The 17,824-nt window shown below is 57.5% G+C and overlaps 4 protein-coding genes across 10 annotated transcripts in view; 2 read left to right on the top strand and 2 right to left on the bottom strand.

Moving 5' to 3' along the window:
* The window catches only part of KCP (kielin cysteine rich BMP regulator), a 29,005-nt gene extending 22,905 nt beyond the window's left edge, over positions 1-6,100 (top strand). For 5 of the 7 annotated variants that reach the window (XM_087430449.1, XM_087430427.1, XM_087430425.1 and 2 more), the window contains 7 exons: positions 40-182; positions 473-645; positions 726-837; positions 932-1,033; positions 2,187-2,351; positions 2,747-3,053; positions 3,211-5,772. In XM_087430449.1, coding sequence (XP_087286575.1) covers positions 40-182; positions 473-645; positions 726-837; positions 932-1,033; positions 2,187-2,351; positions 2,747-3,053; positions 3,211-3,479 — 1,271 coding nt within the window. In that variant the 3' untranslated portion in view covers positions 3,480-5,772. Of the gene's footprint in view, positions 1-39; positions 183-472; positions 646-725; positions 838-931; positions 1,034-2,186; positions 2,352-2,746; positions 3,054-3,210; positions 5,773-5,793; positions 6,023-6,045 lie in introns of those variants that run through there. The other 2 variants (XR_015552152.1, XM_087430434.1) reach the window with 2 other exon arrangements.
* Positions 6,101-9,811: 3,711 nt separating this feature from the next.
* On the top strand, positions 9,812-11,817 carry LOC106801135 (uncharacterized). The gene is given in 6 exon segments (XM_087434275.1): positions 9,812-9,817; positions 10,172-10,727; positions 10,730-11,166; positions 11,258-11,347; positions 11,468-11,667; positions 11,751-11,817. Coding segments are annotated over 6 exon segments (1,356 nt in total).
* Positions 10,685-14,595, bottom strand: SPMIP1 (sperm microtubule inner protein 1). Its single transcript, XM_014785016.2, has 2 exons — positions 13,720-14,595; positions 10,685-12,177 (listed from the first exon to the last, which is right to left on the bottom strand). Exons 1-2 carry the CDS (start codon positions 14,138-14,140, stop codon positions 12,068-12,070), a joined length of 531 nt encoding a protein of 176 aa, XP_014640502.1. The 5' UTR covers positions 14,141-14,595; the 3' UTR covers positions 10,685-12,067.
* A 204-nt stretch (positions 14,596-14,799) lies between these two features.
* ATP6V1F (ATPase H+ transporting V1 subunit F) lies at positions 14,800-17,621 on the bottom strand. Its single transcript, XM_004418706.3, has 2 exons — positions 17,399-17,621; positions 14,800-15,189 (listed from the first exon to the last, which is right to left on the bottom strand). The coding sequence occupies exons 1-2, from the start codon at positions 17,554-17,556 to the stop codon at positions 14,988-14,990; spliced, it is 360 nt and encodes a 119-aa protein (XP_004418763.1). The 5' UTR covers positions 17,557-17,621; the 3' UTR covers positions 14,800-14,987.
* Between the last annotated feature and the right edge of the window lie 203 nt (positions 17,622-17,824).

Below are 17,824 nucleotides of genomic sequence, written 5' to 3'. Positions count from 1 at the left end.
GGACGGGCAGCGGACCCTCGCCCCTACCTGTCCCCTCAGCCCCCGCCCAGTCGTGCACGTACCAGGGCCGGGAGGTGGCCTCCGGGGAGCGCTGGGCCGTGGACGCCTGCACGAGCTGCTCCTGCGTGGCCGGCACCGTGCGCTGCCAGAGCCAGCGCTGCGCGCCGCTCTCCTGTGGCCCCGTGAGTGCCGCGGTCTAGGGCGGTGGGCTGAGTGGGCACGTGGCACCGCCATCTTGGTGCAACCGCGCGGGAGGAAGGGAGGGAGGCTAGGCTTGGGCAGCGGCCCCACAGCCGTCGGGGACCCGGGGCCATGCAGTTCCCGTAGCGGCCACGAGGTGGTGCCATGACCTCGCTCGCAGTGAGTCCGGGAGCCCTGGAGACTCCCAGGCGATCCTGGGTCCATAGGGAGGCTCTGCGTGGGGCACGGTGGGGAGGGCGACGTGGCTGACGGTGTCTGGGGCTGAGGCCAGGACAAGGCCCCCGCCCTGAGTCCCGGCAGCTGCTGCCCCCGCTGCCTGCCCCGGCCCGCTTCCTGCATGGCCTTCGGAGACCCCCATTACCGCACCTTCGACGGCCGCCTGCTGCACTTCCAGGGCAGCTGCAGCTATGTGCTGGCCAGGGACTGCCGTGGAGGGGACTTCAGGTGCGCAACCCCCTTTGCCTTCTCCCCAACCCCTACGCCTGTCCCCGCTGACCACCATATCCGGGGCTCTCACACCACAGCGTGCACGTGACCAACGATGACCGGGGCCGGAGCGGCGTGGCCTGGACCCAAGAGGTGACGGTGCTGCTGGAAGACGTGGCCGTGCGGCTGCTGCAGGGCGGGGCGGTCACGGTGAGTGGAGCCGAGGAACCGGGGAAGGTCGGTCCCACGCTGTCCACTCATCCCTCCCGACGTCTCCCCTCCTCCCACCTCCCTTCCCCTCCAGGTGGACGGGCGCCCCGTGGCCTTGCCCTTACTGCGGGAGCCGCTGCTGTACGTGGAGCTGCGGGGACGCACGGTGATCCTGCACGCCCAGCCTGGGCTCCAGGTGCGGCGCCAGGGCGAGTGGGGGCGGGGGAGCCTCCCAGACCCGCCGGCTGCCTCGGGCCTGTTCAGGCTTCTGTATCTGTAGAGGGAGGGGGGATACCAGCTACGTCCAGGGCCAAACGAGGCCACGGAGGTGAAAGAGTTCTGCTGGATTCTGAGAGGAGGAGAGGAATCAGGGTTAGAGACCTCCACGTGCAGGGAAAGGAGTTCTGAGCCTGGTTTCTTTTTTTTTTTAATTTTTTAATTTTTTTTTGTGAGGAAGATCAGCCCTGAGCTAACATCCGTGCTAATCCTCCTCTTTTTGCTGAGGAAGACGGGCTCTGAGCTAACATCTATTGCCAACCTTCCTCCTTTTTTTTCCCCCAAAGCCCCAGTAGATAGTTGTATGTCATAGTTGCACATCCTTCCAGTTGCTGTATGTGGGATGCGGCCTCAGCATGGCCGGAGAAGCAGTGCGGCAGTGCACGTCCGGCATCCGAACCGGGGCTGCCAGTAGCGGAGCACGCGCACTTAACCGCTAAGCCACTGGGCTGGCCCTGAGCATGGTTTCTAATCTTGACTCAGCCACCAACCCACTGGGCCTCTTAGGCCAGTGCCAGTCCTCTCTGGGCCTCGGTTTTCTCATGGGGAGAATGGGGGAAGGGTTAGGTGGGGGGAGGGATGTCAGCTGAGGTCTCCTACGTGGTTTCAGAGATTCCTTCCAACTCCCATGTCCAAGAGTAATTCACTCCCTGCCTCCAGCAAGAAGCGCTGTTTGTAGATTCATAAAATGAGGCTTGTCTACACTTACGATCCAGACTCTAGTCATGCTTGTTCTCTGTAAGGCGTGAATGCCCACGAGGTAGTGAATCTCTGGAGGTGGGTTGCGCTTCACTCGGGAGCCCAGTTCAGGGATGCGGATGGGAGAAGGTGCCCTCCTGCGGGAGCCATGGGCAGCTCTTCACGTCTTCTCTGTTTGCCCAGAGCTCGCACAGCATGCGCCCGCCCACTTGGCCTCAGCCAGGGGAGCCACTCTTCCATGGGGAGCCTCCACCCGCCCACTCTCCTCCCCCACAGCAGGGGGTGTGCTGACACAGTGCATGCGGCCAGGATGGGCTGTGGGCTTCTTGGAGTCCCTCTGTTTCCCACTTCCCAGTCACAGCCTCTCCGCACAGGTGCTGTGGGATGGGCAGTCCCAGGTGGAGGTGAGCGTGCCCGGGTCCTACCGGGGCCGGATTTGTGGGCTCTGTGGGGACTTCAATGGCTTTGCCCAGGATGATCTGCGGGGCCCTGAGGGGCTGCTCCTGTCCACTGAGGCTGCATTTGGGAATAGCTGGCAGGTGAGTGGCACAGGAGCCGGGGGGCTGGGATAGGCAGAGTTGAGCATGAGTCTCAGAGCAGCCTTCAGGTATGAATAGAGGGGAACTTTTGGGCTTTCAGGGTGGTTTGGGGGCTTCTTGCTTGTCATGGTGCTGGGGATGCAGGATGGCCTGTTGAAAGAGGCCTCATCATCTGAACCCCCAAGCCCTGCTTGTGTGACCTTGGAGAAGTCACTTACCTGCTCTGGGCCTTGGTTTGTCCATCTGTAAAATGGGGACAAAGGAAAAGTAGCTGATGCTTCCTTTGCTATTCTTGTAGGAAGGTTTTTGGGGCTAAAACAAAGTATTCGGTGGAAAGCTCTTTGAAGAACATAGCATGTGGATGCTGTCACATCAGGGCTGCTCTCCCCACCTAGGTCCCAGAGGGGCCGAGACCTGGTCGGCCTTGTTCCAAGGGCCGTGAGGTGGATCCATGCCGGGCAGCAGGTTATCGTGCTAGGCGTGAGGCCAATGCCCGGTGTGGGGTGCTGAAGTCCTCCCCGTTCAATCGCTGCCATGCTGTGGTGCCACCGGAGCCCTTCTTTGCAGCCTGCGTGTATGACCTATGTGCTTGTGGCCCTGGCTCCTCGGCTGACGCCTGCCTCTGTGATGCCCTGGAAGCCTATGCCAGCCACTGTCGCAGGGCAGGGGTGATGCCTGCCTGGCGGGGCCCCACGCTCTGCGGTAAGGGGGCAATGCCCAGTGTGAGTTGGGGAAGAGGGTGGCACAGAGGGCTCACATCTGGACAGAGTAGGTACAGGGTGGGCTGCAAGGGGTGAACATGGTGCCTGGAGCAGTGCCAGGAGTGCCCCTGTGACCCTGCCTTCCCCTCCACCTGCAGTGGTGGGCTGCCCCCTGGACCGCGGCTTCGTGTTCGATGAGTGTGGCCCGCCCTGTCCCCGCACCTGCTTCAACCGGCACATCCCCCTGGGGGAGCTGGCGGCCCACTGCGTGAGGCCCTGCGTTCCTGGTTGCCGGTGCCCTGCAGGCCTGGTGGAGCACGAGGCCCACTGTATCTCACCCAAGGCCTGCCCCCCAGTCCTACTCACCAGGGACCAGCCACCCAGTGCTCTGCCTAGCCCCAGCTGGGAGCTCCAGGGGGCAACCTGAGCCAGGACGACACTGACCAGGACTCATCAGACCAAAAGCCTCCCTTTGGAGAGCAGCTCCCACCCTGGCCAAAACTGCAGAGACAGGACCCTGCCTGGGCACTGGGGGCCTGGGCACACACAGGCCCCAGCTGTGTTGAGTCAGAAGCAGTAAACTCAGGGCCTGCCCTAAGCTTTCCTGTGTGTATGTGTGCTTCCTCCTGGTGCTGGGGTGGTGGCGTGGGCTGCTTGGAACATGGGGCCCAGAGGTCAGTGTCCCCAGAGTCAGAGTGGTGGCAGCTTTGAGCTGTGAGGGCTCAGCCCTGGACCTTGCTCACTCCTTGTGCCTTCATTCATGGGCTGCCCCCACCTGCCACACCGTGGTGCTGCCTGGAAGACCCTGCAGTGGGCAGAAGGAGGACGCAGGTGTCCTGGTCCCAGCCCTGTGCTCACATGTAGCAGGCATGACCTGTGGGTCCCTCTGTGGGACCCTCTGTGGATCCATTGGAATCCTGCAGTGGCTGAGGAGCATGGAGAAGAGCTCAGTCCCCACATGGCATCCCCTTTTCTCTTGGTTTGGGGGCTACTGAGTGCTCAGGTACCTCCTGGGCCCCTCTAAGAGCTGGTGACACAGGGACCCTATACCTGGGGTGGGGATCAGGAGAGACAATAGACCATGATGAAATACAGACAGATGTGGGCCAGCCCCGGTGGCCTAATGGTTAAATTCAGCATGCTCTGCTTTGGTGGCCAAGGTTCGGTTCCTGGGCGCAGACCTACACTGCTCTGTTAGCAGCTGTGCGGTGCTGGCAACCCACATACTAAAAAATAGAGGAAGATCAGCACGGATGTTAGCTCAGGGCGAATCTTACTCAGCAAAAAAAAAAAAAAAGAAAAAAGAAAAAGGACGGATGTGTGCATGCATGTGCATGCACATACACACGCTCTCCTTCCCTCTCAGAAATCCAGACGGGGCCAGCCCAGTGGCGTAGTGATTAAGTCTGGCACACTCCACTTCGACGGGCTGGGTTTGCAGGTTTGGATCCCGGGCATGGACCTACACCACTCATCAAGCCATGCTGTGGCGGTGTCCCAGATACAAAATAGAGGAAGATTGGCACAGATGTTAGGTCAGGGCGAATCTTCCTCACCAAAAAAAAAAAAAAAGGGAAAGAAAAGAAACCCAGATAAACACAGGCATGTACACCTGTGTGTGCTCATAGCCACACCCACCCCTGATGGACGTGTGGGCAGGGGACACACGTGCAACTTTTGAAGACATTGTTGTAGGGGAAAGAACACGGGTTTTGAAATAGAAAAAGAAATCTACTTTGAAAAGAAAAGATGCTTTTCACCACCTACTGACTGTGTGACCTTGGTGTTTTAGGGACCCTAGCTACAAGTTCAGGGGGCGCTTGATTCTCGTTGCCAGCTCCGTAGTATTTCAACAGGGAGGAAAGGGAGCGAGTTGGGCCGAGTTGAGCTCACCTGCCGGCTTGCTCAGCCCCTTTCTCTGAGGCTCTTCTCTGGGGCGGAGAGGAGAGTTGGCTCCGTTCTCTCATGGAGCTGTTACAAAGTGGCAGGCAGTCCAGGCCGCTCATGACAGTAGAGGCGGGGAAGATCACAGACCATCTCCTGTGTCCGTTCCCTCCGCTTGTTATGACTTATACAAACTGTGTCCCCATCTGATGTATCTCGTGTGTTGTGAGGAATAAGCGGAGTGACCCACGGACAGCGCTCCACACGTGGACAGCTTGGAGCAAGCACTAGGGAAGGGTCCTGCCTGTTATTGCTCGCACTTGGGGACCACGTTTTCTTGGAGTCTGTTTATCCCGGCCCTCTGTCTCCAGATGAGGGAGACGCTGCCACGTTTTGGTTAGGGGCCCAGTTTTCTCGTCTGTAGAATGGGGATGAGAATGATATCACCTACTTCACGGAGTTGCTTCGTGGAAGGATGACGTGTACGCAGCCTTTTGTGTCCCGCCATAGGGGTAGCTGTTGGTGGCTGCTGCCCGAATTGGGCGTTATTACCTGCCTACATAATGCAGTCTTGAGCTTCATGAGTATATGTACACAAGTATGTGTAAAACATCCTCACTCGGGATCACAAACAAGCACACGCACTTACCCCTCTCTATCAGGGTCACACTCACTCCTCCCCCCACACCACCACCCCCATGGCCAAGAAACCCACATCAGAGTCAGGCTGAGTCTCTCTGAGACTTGGCTGGGGTCCAGGCCCCGGCTCAGATGCCAGGGCCCTGCATTATTGAGCTCAGGAGCCTTTGCCTCCTCCTTGCTCCTGTCCCCAGTTCCTGTCCTCTTCCTCTCTCCAGGCTCCAGCAGCAGAGGGAGAGGAGGGAGGGGACGTCTGCCCTGGCCTCTACCCCATGGAGCAGGCAGCCACACCTGGGGGCCTAGGGCTGCCTTGTAGCCCCAAGCAGGCCTTGGCTCTGTACCAGCACCTCTTCCGGCGCCCTGCAGGCCTGGGCCAGCTCCGGGCTGCACTGCAGCAGGTGAGGGAGGCAGGCCTCTGTCTCCGAGGGGCCAGGCTCTCCGTGGGGCCTGACACCACCCTGCCTCCCCAGGTGCAAGAGGGCCGGGCCTGTCCCTCCAGCCTGGAACTGCCCACCATGCTTCTGGAGATGGAGCAGAGCCGGCGGGCCCAGGAGCAGGTAGGGGCTGGCTAGGGGGTGTGGCAGAGGACAGGGTAGGGGTCCTCTGATGCCCCATCTTCCTGCGGCTCCTGTGGGACTTGGAGCTGCTGACCGGGGCAGGGTTGGGCCTCTTCTGGCCGCCCTGGGCCCAGTTCTGCGGTCTGAGGGACCAGGCCCAGTGCGCACGGAGGCAGTGCAGCAAGCCCTGTGGAAGGACGGGTTGGGGCTCTGAGTGGCTGACAAGTGGGGTGAGCAGGGGCATGGCTGAGGGCAGGGGGGTCGTGTGACATTTGGGCGATGGGAGTGGTGAGGGGAGTGGAAGGAGGGCGGGCTTTGGAGACAGATGGATCTGGGTTCAAGTCTCTGCTCTGACACTGCCTGTGGACTGTAAGTCTGTTTCCTCACTTACAAAATGGGAAAGATACCAGCTCTTTCTCAGAGGGCCGCTGGGAGGACCATGAACTCATCCATGTAAAGGGTTTAGCACTGTGCCTGGCGCGCAGGACCTGCTCACTCTGTGCAGGCTGCCGAAACCATTCCACAGTTGACTATCATGGCCAAGTCAACTGCGCAGTGATACCTAGAAGCCTTTAGACATGGCTGCAGCACCAGGGGAAAGCAGGCCTGCAGGGCCCCAGAGGGCAGAGGCATGGATGCCCAGGGTGCCCCTGAGATGAGACACTGAGCAGCCCCAGCCACAGGCCCTCCCTCCTGGGCTGGTGGCTGGGCCCACCCCTCTAGGAAGGAGGGTGCTGTGGTGACTGGGAACTAGGAATGTGCCTCCCAGTCCTGGCTCAGCCACCAACTGCCTGAGGCACTTTGGGCGGGTTAGTAGCCCTCTCTGGGCGGAGGCATCCTCAGCTGTAGCAGGTGGGGGTGTTAGTGATGACCACTAAGGAGGTGTCTAGCCAACATTGTTGGCCAGGACTGCAGTCTCATCTGAAGACTCGAGTGGGCAGATCCATTTCCAAGCTCCTTCACTTGGAGGGGAAGGGGGGTAGATCCCACAAGGGCATGGATGCCAGGAGGAGGGATCACTGGGGGTGGTCTTAGAGGCTGCCTACTACATTGGGGGATGATGCCCTGTGGACTAGGGCACCCCCCAACCCTCCCAGAGTTCCAGGCTGTGCCCATCGCCCCAGACTGGGGACTCCCTGAGCCAGAAACATCAGCTCCTGAAGGGGTGAGTCTTTTTCCCAGGGAATTCTGTCCACTCCGTGTTGCCACACAAAGCAACCAAACACTGGACCCTTTTCCCTGTCTCCTTCCCCAGCCCTGCCCAGTGCCCCCTCCTCATGCCCCAGGCTCCTCCTGGGGCTCTCACTCAGTTGCACCCATACGGCTTCCTCACAGCCCCTGGAAAGGGTAACCCCAGAGTTCCAGCTCCCAGGATGCAGTGGTGGGTGCAGGAGCTGGGGGAGGCTGCCCTGGACTGACTTTGGGTGTTGGGGTGGGAAGGCTCAGCAGCCTGTTGGGGGTGGGGGGACTGGCAGACAGACTGCCCCCCCTTTCAGAGTCCAGATGCAAGAGATGCATCTGAGGGAGCCTTTGCACTCCTGCAGGGGGCAGGCAGCGGACCCCTCGTCAGCTCTGGATCTGGATGAAGCCGGGAGTGACACAGATCCAAGGTGGGAGAGCCCTGGCATGCCTGCAGAGCCTGCACCTGGTACGTTGACAGGAGGGGTCAGCAGCCAGGAGGGCAGGAGCCCCTGGGCTGGGGTGGCCAGATTCGATTGCAAGGAGATGGGGAAGTCCTCAGCCCAAGTCCCAGGATTCCAGTCCACTCCTCGCTCATTCTTTGTCTCACATGTTTTTGTTGGGTGCCAGGGGCACCCAGGGACAACAAGTGGGTTTTATTTTATGTGCCAATTCCATCTGACTGGTGGTAGCCATCTCAGGCACTGTGTCCAGGAGAATTATGAAGCTAAGCTGGGGCTCAGAGGAGAGAATGTGGGTAATGGCTGTCCGTGCTGCCTATTTACCACCTTTATGCCAGGCACAGGGGATGTACAGAGCACAAGAGAGACTTGGCCCCATCACTTGGTCCTTGTCTAGGAGGAGCTCACAGCCTAGTGAGAGAGCGTGACAATAAACAGGCCATTAGAATTCAGGGGGATGGATGCTGTGAGCCCTGGGTCTGTTAATTTAAATGAAACAGATTTTCAAATGATTTATTAAATAATAAACCTAGCAAAGCTATAAGCTTTTAATTGTTCCATCATGCACATGAGAGAAGAGGAAAATGCCAATGATTATTTTCTGGTTGACAGAGAAATTTTTACACATATATTATCTCATGGGAATACAGAGATATCAATTACAACATTATTACCAGAGAAATAAATTATCTAGTAAGACAACAGATCAGAATTACAGGGGGAGGGAGTTGGAGGTTATTTTCACAGTTTATGGCAATAATTTCTAAAGGCTTGGGAGTCTTATTAGTCTTTGTTCAGAAACTCTTCAAAAGACATTTATTTTCACAGAGAACATTCCCATTTGGTTACTGTTATGAATATTCACACATTCATATTGCATAAAGATGGAATATTCTTGTGAAAGTTCTCAATTTAAGACCTTATGAAATCAAGTTCTTTTAAGTAGTTTTATGGATGCAGAATGACTCTCCTTCCTCCACAGCTGCAAGGGAGCAGCAACATTTCATCTCTTTTTTTAGATTCCTTTTGTTAATTATGAAGACTTGCAGTTTTTAGGCCAGGCTCTGGCCTAAAATTCACTAAATTCACTTCTTGAATTTCATTTGATTTTGCTGTCAGAAACCAAGGAGGATTTTCCTTAATAATAGTAAAGTAAGGTGCATACAGTAGGGCTGGACGGGCACAGGACAAAGTGGAGGTGACCTTATGAGGGACTGAGGACCCTGAGGAGTCAACAGACCAAGGAGTCCTGCTCCCAGGCATGCCCTGGTGGTCTTTTGGGGGTTTTTTTTGCTGAGGAAGATTCGCCCTGAGCTAACATCTGTGCCTATCTTTCTCTATTTTGTATGTGGGTCATGGCCGCAACATGGCCACTGACAAGTGGTGTAGGTCCTCAACCGAGAACCGAACCTGGGCCCCCGAAGCCAAGCACCCCCAACTGAACCACTAGGCCACAGGGCCGGCCCTTCCCCTGGTGGTTTTGAGGAAGAGGGTGTGCAAGTTCCTCTGAGGTGATCTGCCTTGGCTGGGAGGATGAGGAAGATGAGGATGGCTGTTGGCAGGCAAACCTGACAAGCAGGCACATGGCAGGCTGTGTAAATAAAGGTGGAATGATGAACCATGACAGCCTTGAAGTTCAACACCAGCCCTCAGGGCACCCCCCTCCCCTTATGCACTGGGGACTCCCTAGGCTTCTTGGTTCCAGTTCAGGTGAAATGTGTGTGAGGGGCTGGGACATGAGCAGAGGGCTCACAACATGGGTCTTTCTCCCTCAGGTTGCTTACAAGAGCTGAACCCCCCCCACCACCAGCAGCTTTGGGGAACCAGGAAGCTCAGAGTTCAAGGTGAAAGTGTCGAAGCATCCTAAACAAGAACCCTCTCAGATTGGGGATAGTAGGGGTGGAGTCTGCCTGGGAGGAGGCTGCTGGGGTGAGGCGGTGTCCCCACCTGTAGCCAGGTGGAAGAAAGGCCCATCAGTGAAGCATCTTTTACACTTCAGAACATGGGTTAAAGAATTCAGGAATCAGGCAAGGGCTATAATGGAAGTGAGGCCCACACAGGCAGACACTGGGGTCTCCAGGCTCCCCTGGGGGCAGTGGCCCTGACATGCAGATTCCCTCACAAGCCTGAGACAAAGTGATCTTCCTTCCCAGGACCTGGCCCAGAGGGGAGAGAAGGGCCAAGGCAAGCCTATGACCCAGAGGCCCTGTCAACCACCATCCAGGAGCCTAAGGGAGACAAAGCTCACTCAGGGAGCCCCAGGGCCCTCAGGCCTGCCCTCCCAGGGCCTGCCAGAACCCCAAGATCCTCCCCCCAGGGGCTGGGCTGGAGCCTGGGCCAGGAGAGAGCAGAACTTCAGAAACTGCTGAGGATTGAGATTCCTCAGAGTCAGAGACTAGGAGGACCCCCAGGAGCAGAAAGAAGAGACCCCTCAGAGTCAGCGAGGGGAAGCCCCCTGGGGGAAGAACAAAGAAGTTCCTCAGAGTCACAGTGAGAAGACACACCAGGATCAGAGTGGGGAGGTTTCTCAGGCTCTGAGGGAGGAGGTCTCTGAGGGTCAGAGGTGGGAGGCGCCCCAGGATGAGAACAAAGAGGCTCCTCAAGGTCAAAGAGGAAATCACCCTAAGTGCCAGAGAAAGGAGGCCCTGCTGGAGCCGAGTAAGGAGACTCCTCAGGGCCGGGAAGTGAAGATCCTTCAGTCTTCCGAAGGCGGAGGCCTCATCTCACAAGGCTGGGAGGGAGCACAGAGAGAGGCGCCTACACAGTCCCGGGAGGAAGGCGACTCCCTGGGAATTCCGGGGGACTTCTGCAGGTCCCTGGAAGAACAGATGCCAAAGCCTGGGGAAAGGCAGAGCCCAGGCCCCTGGGGAAGGAGCGCACAGCTGATGCCGGGTAAGGCCGACAGCCGGAGACGAGAGTCAGCACCGGCCGTAGGAGAGCAGAGGGCCACCCGGGAGGGGCGCGGGCTCCCTTTCCGCCCCCGAGGCCCCCGGCCCGGCCGCTGCGCCCAGGCCCAGGAGCCGTGATGTTAGCGGCCCTAAGCCCCGGGGGCTCTGAGCAGCAGGAGCGCCCCGCAGCTCTCCCGGGGCTGGTGCGCGATCCGCACGGGCTGCAGGACCCGGGAGAGGGCCCCGTCCCCGCGGCGCAGCAGGTGGGCGAGGCGAGGGGGCTGCCGGCGGGCGGCCCCGAGAGGCTCTTGGGCGCCCCTCGGGGGCAGAGGGACGGCGCTGAGGCCCCCAAGGCCTCGAAGGCCGCTTGGCTCGGGCCCCCGGGCAGGGAGGCGTCGGCGAGCGTGAGCGCGGCGCAGCAGGAGACGGCTCTGCAGCGGCTGCTGGAGCTGCACCGGGAGGCCCGGTGCCGGCGGCGGCAGGACCGCGAGCAGCAGCGGCTCCGGGTGCGTACCCCGGCCGGGCCGGGCCGGCCCGCTGGAAGACGGGGCACCGAGGGGCGGGCGACAGCTGGCCGCTAACCGCCGCCTCCCTCAGGTCCTGGAACGCCTCCGCATCGCCAGGAACCGCCACTGCCGGGTTCACCCCCTGGGGCCCCCACCCTGCCCGGCTCAGCTCCCGCCGCAGGCAAGACCCCCAGGAGAAGGCGGTGGGGCCACGACCATCTTGCTCGGGCGTGGGGCGGGTCGGAGCTGGGCGCGACCTGGGTCCCTTTGAAGTGCGTGGCCCGCGCACCTGCTACGGTAGGACACCTACCGAGCGCGGGAGGGGAGGTCTGCCCGGGTGCCGCCCCCTGCGGGCTCCGTCGAGCGGTGGGCTGAGAGCGAGGGTGCTCAGCGCTCGGCACCGCCCCAGGAGGACGCGGCGGGGCAGCGGCGCGCCCTGCGGGAGCAACTGGAACAGGTGCACCGGGAGAGGACCGGGGGGCTGCGGGCCCTCGGGGCCAGGTGAGGGGGTGGGCGGGGAGTCTTGTGGGGCAGTGGTGGTCCCTTTCTTTGGCATCTGGGATGACAGGCTACTCTATCCCCAGGAACACCCAGAACTTCCAGCAGCTACTGTGGCCCCCTGGCGCTGAGGAGCCTGCACCAGGAGAGTAGTGCTCACGCTTCCCCGCCCCCTGTGGCCATTGCTGAACCTTCAAGGGGAAGATTAAAGACACTGCGGTTAAGGAAAAAGCAAAAGGAAACCTGCAGGTCAGCAACTGCAGTGGGAGGTGGTTTCAGAAAGGCCCAGAAGGCAGCCTCAGGGCCTGGGAGAGCCAGAGACACAGACACACACAGCAGCTTCGCCCCACCAGGCGGCTTGGTATTTCTTCTTCTCTCCCCTAAGCCTACTGCCCGGCCAAGGTCAGAGGGCCAGGTCCCGGGGGTCAAGCAGTGCGAAGGCCCCGTTCTTGCGGAAGAAGGATTCAATGCGGCACATCTTGCAGGAGACCAGTTTTTGCTTCGCTGGGGGCCCTGAGAAGAGATGTCAGAGGCCAGGAATGGGTTCCTGGGAAAGGGATCCCTGCCTGCAGAGCCCTAGAAATCTGACCATGTTGTATCCACTTTGTGCAAAGAAATAAAAAGTGCTTCTGAGGAGTGGGGCTATGGGAAAACAGGGAGCTGGCTGGATGCCTGGGTCAGTAGTGATGGCAGAATGTGGGTCAGCTGTGTGCCATCATTACCCCTGGCCTCAGGATCCTTCATGGAGGGAGGTGGCAGGACACCCAGCCTGCCTGTCACAGGAACAGAGCTAGACTTCTCTGGGAGAAATGGGGTTTCCTTCTACTTCCTGCTCCCCTTCTGGGGCTTGCTTTCTGCTTTTGTTGGGAAATTGCTCCCTTTACTCCCCCTTTAGGGCCCTGGGGAAAGTGGGGGTACTTTTTAGGCAAAATCTCAACTCTGTTTATCCCCAACCATCTACCTTTTCTGCACAGGCACTCCAAGACACGTGACTGAGTAGTCTCACTTGAAAGTCATGACCACAGACAGCAAAGGGACACTCAGCATCGGAAACTCAGCATCACCCAGCCATCCCATAATACTGCCTGGCATTGTCCTTTTCCCACACCACAACTCTTCCTCTCAAACCATGCCACTGTCCCTGCTCCTCTCCCTCCTAGCTGATGACTTTGACTCAGCCTCACAGAAAAAGCACCCTCAGTCCAAATGGACAGCCTTCCTGCCAACACCATCTCCCTAACCCTCTCTGTGGCCCCTGCCTCTCCTCCTGTCAGATTCCAGCTTCTCAACTCCCTAGGTGAGCTTGCCCAGTCTCAAGGCTTTAAAGACCATCTATATTCTGATGACCCCAAATTTGCATCTTCAGCTCTGAGCTTGCTCGAGAGGGCCAGATTTCCAAACACAGCCGCCTCACTGACACCCCCAGCACAAGCCTCCAGCCCAGCTCCTCTCCCAGTCTTCCCTGTCAAGCCACTTCAGCCAAACACCTGAGCGTCACCATTGCATTCTTTTCCCCGTCTCTCATTCAATCCATCAGTAAGTTCTGATTCTTCCTCCAAAACATATCCTGAATCTATTTCAGCTCTACTGCTAATCACCCTAACCCAAGCCACTGTCATCTCTTGAGGATAACTCAAATAGATGCCTCACTCACCTGCCAGAGTCTACTCTTTCCCCTGAAAAAGCCGTTACCCACAGAATAGTCAGGGTTGATTTTTTAAAAAAAGTACATCAGTGTCACTCACCTGCTTAAAACCCTCCACTGGCTTCCTCTCGCACTTAAAATCTGAACTCCTCCTCATCATTTAGCTCTCAGCCTTTAGGTCCCCAGAAGCCTTTCCTGACAAACCAGCTTAAAGCAGCACACGCCCCCTTCCCCCCTCATCACTTCCTAGTCTCATCTCGGAACTTGTCCCTCTCAGACATTTCTTTGCTCTTATGTCTATGGCCCGGACCCTCCACTAGGTGTCTTATGTGCCTAGTGCCAAGTACTGCCTGACTTGTGGCAGGTGCTCTGTCCGTGAGGTGAATCATTTCCGGGAGGTTGGGGCTCACCCAGCTGCCAGCCGTATGTGAAGTTGGTGGTGATGGGGAAGAGGTAGCGCCTCTCGGGCATGTCCAGTTTTCGGGTGTTGAGGTATCGGTAGCGCCCCTGGAAGTCGTGGGAGATGCCTTCATACAGCAGGGCTCGGGTGGCAGGCAGCACCGGGTACGTTTCTGACTGAATAGGAGCCTCCTGGGCAGGGCTGGTGGCCCTGGAAGGGACTGCTTTGGGGGCAGGTGGGGGTGAGAGTGGGGCTTTAGGGTGTAGGGTGGGCAGTTTGAGGGGCAGGCGAGCTGCAGCCTTAGCCTTCTGCTTGGCCTTCACCATCGACCCGTACTTGCGGTGCCATTCACAGCGCAACATCTTCTCCCTCAGGTATTCCTCCTTCCAGAAGTTCTGCCGCAGCGTATCCATGTTGAGTTGACGTGACATGGTGGCAAGGGAAGGAGCAGTACCAGGGTGGCTGCAGCTGAGGGGTGAGCACAGCAAGCAGAGTCCTGCTGACAGCAGGGAGCTGCCCAGGGACAGTCACCCGGCAACCAAGCCTCACCTCACACAGGGCCAGGGTTCTACTTGCCATGCCCTCAGCAGACCTCACATGCCTCACTTCCTGAGGCAGCCTCAGGCCAGGGCCCGCTGGCTAAGAGCCTTGATCCCCAAACCTCTTGCAGGATCCAGGCCTGGTCTAGTATCACAGACTTCCAGCTTTCCTGTGCTTTCTGCTTCCATCCCTTGGGGCGAGGTCCCCTCTCAGCCCAATACAGACTGAAGTGGGAGAGCCAGGGCCTGGGCACAAGCCTCCTCCCATTCCTCCCCGCCAGAGCTGTTCTTCTTTGATTCACAAGACCAAAGTTATGGCCTTCTGGCACAATCTTCCTGATCCAACTCATCTATGCCTGGGTCTTTGGCCGAACCTTTTCAACCCTGCCAATCTAATCGCCCCAAAAGCCTCATCCCACAAGTGTCCGTTCTAGTACCCAGCCTCAGTTTGGAGAGAAGCAAGAACGTGACTTTAATTTAACATCAACAGTGACACTGTATAATAGCACAAGGGAAGAGGGAGTGGAGAGAGAGGACACTCAGGCATCCTGTTACCTAACCAGCCTTGATTTTAATGGCGGAGCCCCAGCAACCTAGAAACACATCACCTAGACTCTCAATGGAGTAGAAAGGGGCAGGGAATTGGAAATCAGAGGCTCAAAACTTAGAGAAGGGCTGATGGCAAGCCTGGGGAAAGGCCTGAAATTGAGGGAGGGGCTGCAGGGCTGTGGGGAGTCCCCTAACGCAGGTCTTCGGCGGTGAACATGCCCTTGGCCCTGCGCAGGATGGAGTCCTTGGCGGCATCATAGGGGTGCTCCTTGGACGGGATCTCCAGAACAGCTGGAATGGAGCGCTGGTGGGCATCGAGTGCGTGCCGCACCATCTCTGCGATGTACTGGTTGATAAGGATGATGCCAATGTCATCCCGGTTTAGAAACTGCCTGTTGGGAGAGAAGAGAAGGGAGTCCAAGGCAGCCTACACTGAGTTGGTGGGCTGGGCTGCAGAGGGGAATGGGCTTGACCCAGAGAGCGCAGAGGACAAGGGAAAAGGTTACTACACTAGACTTTCTCCATTCTATCCATAATCAGTTTCATTCAAAAGCTAAGGGCCACGGCTGTCAGGGTTGGCTTCTACCTCCCCTGCTTGGAAGGCTCCCAAGTGAACTGGTAATGAAGGTTAGGGTGCATGCCAGTGTATTCCATATGTTGCCTTTGTGTAAGAAAGGGAGAGGATGAGAATATATATGTCTGTCCCTTTATATTTGCATAAAGAAAAAGCAGACAGGAGCGGGCCCTGTGGTGTAGTGGTTAAGTTCAGCACACTTGGCTTCAGCGGCCCGGGTTCATGGGTTCAAATCCGGGGCACGGACCTACACCACTGGTAAGCCATGCTGCAGCGGTGACCCACGTATAAAATAGAGGAAGACTGGTGCAGATCTTGGCTCAGGGCTAATCTTTCTCAAGCAAAAAAAAGAGGAGGATTGGCAACAGATGTTAGCTCAGGGTGAATCTTTCTCAGCAAAAAAAAAAACACAACTGATTAAAAAACAAAAAACCAGAAAGGAAAAAACAAAGTGGTTATCTATAGGAGTGAAGGAGGAGGTAATGAGGTAGAAGAGGACAAAGGTGGGAGTAAGACTTCTCAATGTGTATACCTTTTAAAGATTAATTTGCAAACCACAGGGAACACATTAACTTTTCAAAGGAAAGCAAATTAGATTTTTTTTTAAAAAGGGGGTTGATGAGACCACTACAGGCCTCAAGGTCTATGCTGCTGCTGATGTGCAGAGGGGAAGCTTGGCACGAGCCAAGAACACAGCAAAAGAGGAAAATCAGTAACAAAGGAATCACACTTTCTGTACAAAGAGAATTTGGCACCGGATCTTCCTTTCTTGTGATCACCCACCCATTCATTAATTTATTTACTCATTAAAAACTATTTACTGAGCACCCACTCTGTGCCAGGCATTGGGGGAGGTTAGACTTGATCTCTGAGGTCTCCTTTGGTTGGAGACATGGAAAGTTCTTGGAGTAAAATTTGTCCTTCTCCCATGACAACTTGGGTCATTTTACTAAACTGCTTAGAGATCAGCCTCCCAGGTCAGGGCCTATCATACCCCAGGCAGCAGGAACCAGTCTCAGCTGGCAGCTCAGGTCCCGACTGTTTAGGGGGAAACAGATCAGAGTGGTTTGTTCCTGAGACTTGGCAACAGAGGCCCTAGAGAAGGGGTGAGGGAAAGAGGAGGCTGGCATCCTCAATTCTAGTCACCAGAACACGTCCTGGATTAAGGAACATGCCTGCACCCACACCTTGACGCTATCACTCTTGACCCAGGGCAGAAAATGAGGACTTCAAGTGCCAGGTCTTAGCAGAAGGTAGGACAGAGTCCTTATACTCTACCCACTGTGCTCAATACAATGGGAAATTCCAAGGCAGACTGAGGAGAGCTGCACAAGCAGAGTGTGGACCTGGCTTAAGAGAGGCAGGAAAGGTTAGCACTGGGTTCAAATCTCCACTCTGCCTCTTCCAAATGGTGTGACTTTGGTATGTGCCTTAACCTATCTGAGCTTTAGTTTTCTCACCTGTAAGTGGGAATAATAACCCGCACCTTACGGGTGATTGTGAGCCTTAGGAAGTTACAAATACAAGAAAGCCCGAGACCACCGCCTAGGTGTTCACTGAGTGTGTGGTTCCTTTAAGGATCAATTAGCAAAAGAGTCGAGTGATTCCAAGGCCAATGCCGGGAGCCTGCTCTACAGGTGAACTGGAGGAACCCCTGAGGAGGCGCTGAGACTGGCCCCCTCCGGAGGCCGGACGCTCTGGACGCCCAGCTACCGCGGCGGGGGGCGGCGCCTGTCACGAGTTCTTTTCCCCTTCTTTCCTGACACACGGTCATGTGAGGGGAAGCTCGTGGACCCGACGCAGCCCCGGCCCCACCAAGCCCCAAAAAGGGAACTTGGGACGCGGAGGCCTCCGCTCCAGAAGAGCGGGCGGACGGACTTCCCTGACCCTCGAGGTCGGGATCTGACCCTCGGCCGGGCTCTGGAAGCCCAGCGCTGACCCCGCCCGCCTGGTCCCCGCGCCGCCCCCACCTTCTCCCCGCGCACACACAGGAGAGGGTCTCGTTCGGACCTCGTGGGCCACCGTACCGGAAAGTGTCTTCGATCTCATTGATGGTTGTATCTTTCTCCACCACCAGGAAATTAGGCTGGCGGTTCTTGTTAAGCTCCCCTATGCCGCCCAGCAGGAAGCCAGTCACCGTGTCCTCGTCTCCGATCACCGCAATGAGCTTCCCCCTCCCCGCCATCCTCACAGCCAGGCACAGAGCTGCCCAGACCACCTGAAGCCACCGAAGCCCCGCCTCCGCAGTGCACCGCCTTTTCAGCCTCACCCCCACCCTTTAGACATGCGCAGTTCCACCACTCTCCCCTCCCCCCGGGACATGCGCATTAATAGCAAAACCGCCTGGATCTGAATACGCCTGCGCCATACAGAGAGGTCCGAACTCGGGGACTACGATTCCCAGAAGTCCGCCCGGCCCCGCCGGCTCGTCCGGGCACGTTCGATCGCTCGTT

This window comes from Ceratotherium simum, chromosome 1, assembly GCF_057802395.1.
Source record: "Ceratotherium simum simum isolate JZ-2026a chromosome 1, ASM5780239v1, whole genome shotgun sequence".
Taxonomy (NCBI): Eukaryota; Metazoa; Chordata; class Mammalia; order Perissodactyla; family Rhinocerotidae; genus Ceratotherium; species Ceratotherium simum.
This window is presented reverse-complemented; position numbering and strand designations above follow the sequence as displayed.

Bases quoted from the DNA above. Each gene is read 5' to 3' on its own strand.
- SPMIP1 (XM_014785016.2), bottom strand. From the start codon at position 14,140: ATGTCACGTCAACTCAACATGGATACGCTGCGGCAGAACTTCTGGAAG. The intron at 12,178-13,719 runs GTGAGCCCCAAC...ATCTCTTCTCAG, and splicing joins CACATACGGCTGGCAGCTGG to GGCCCCCAGCGAAGCAAAAA.
- ATP6V1F (XM_004418706.3), bottom strand. From the start codon at position 17,556: ATGGCGGGGAGGGGGAAGCTCATTGCGGTGATCGGAGACGAGGACACG. The intron at 15,190-17,398 runs GTACGGTGGCCC...CTCTCCCAACAG, and splicing joins GAGATCGAAGACACTTTCCG to GCAGTTTCTAAACCGGGATG.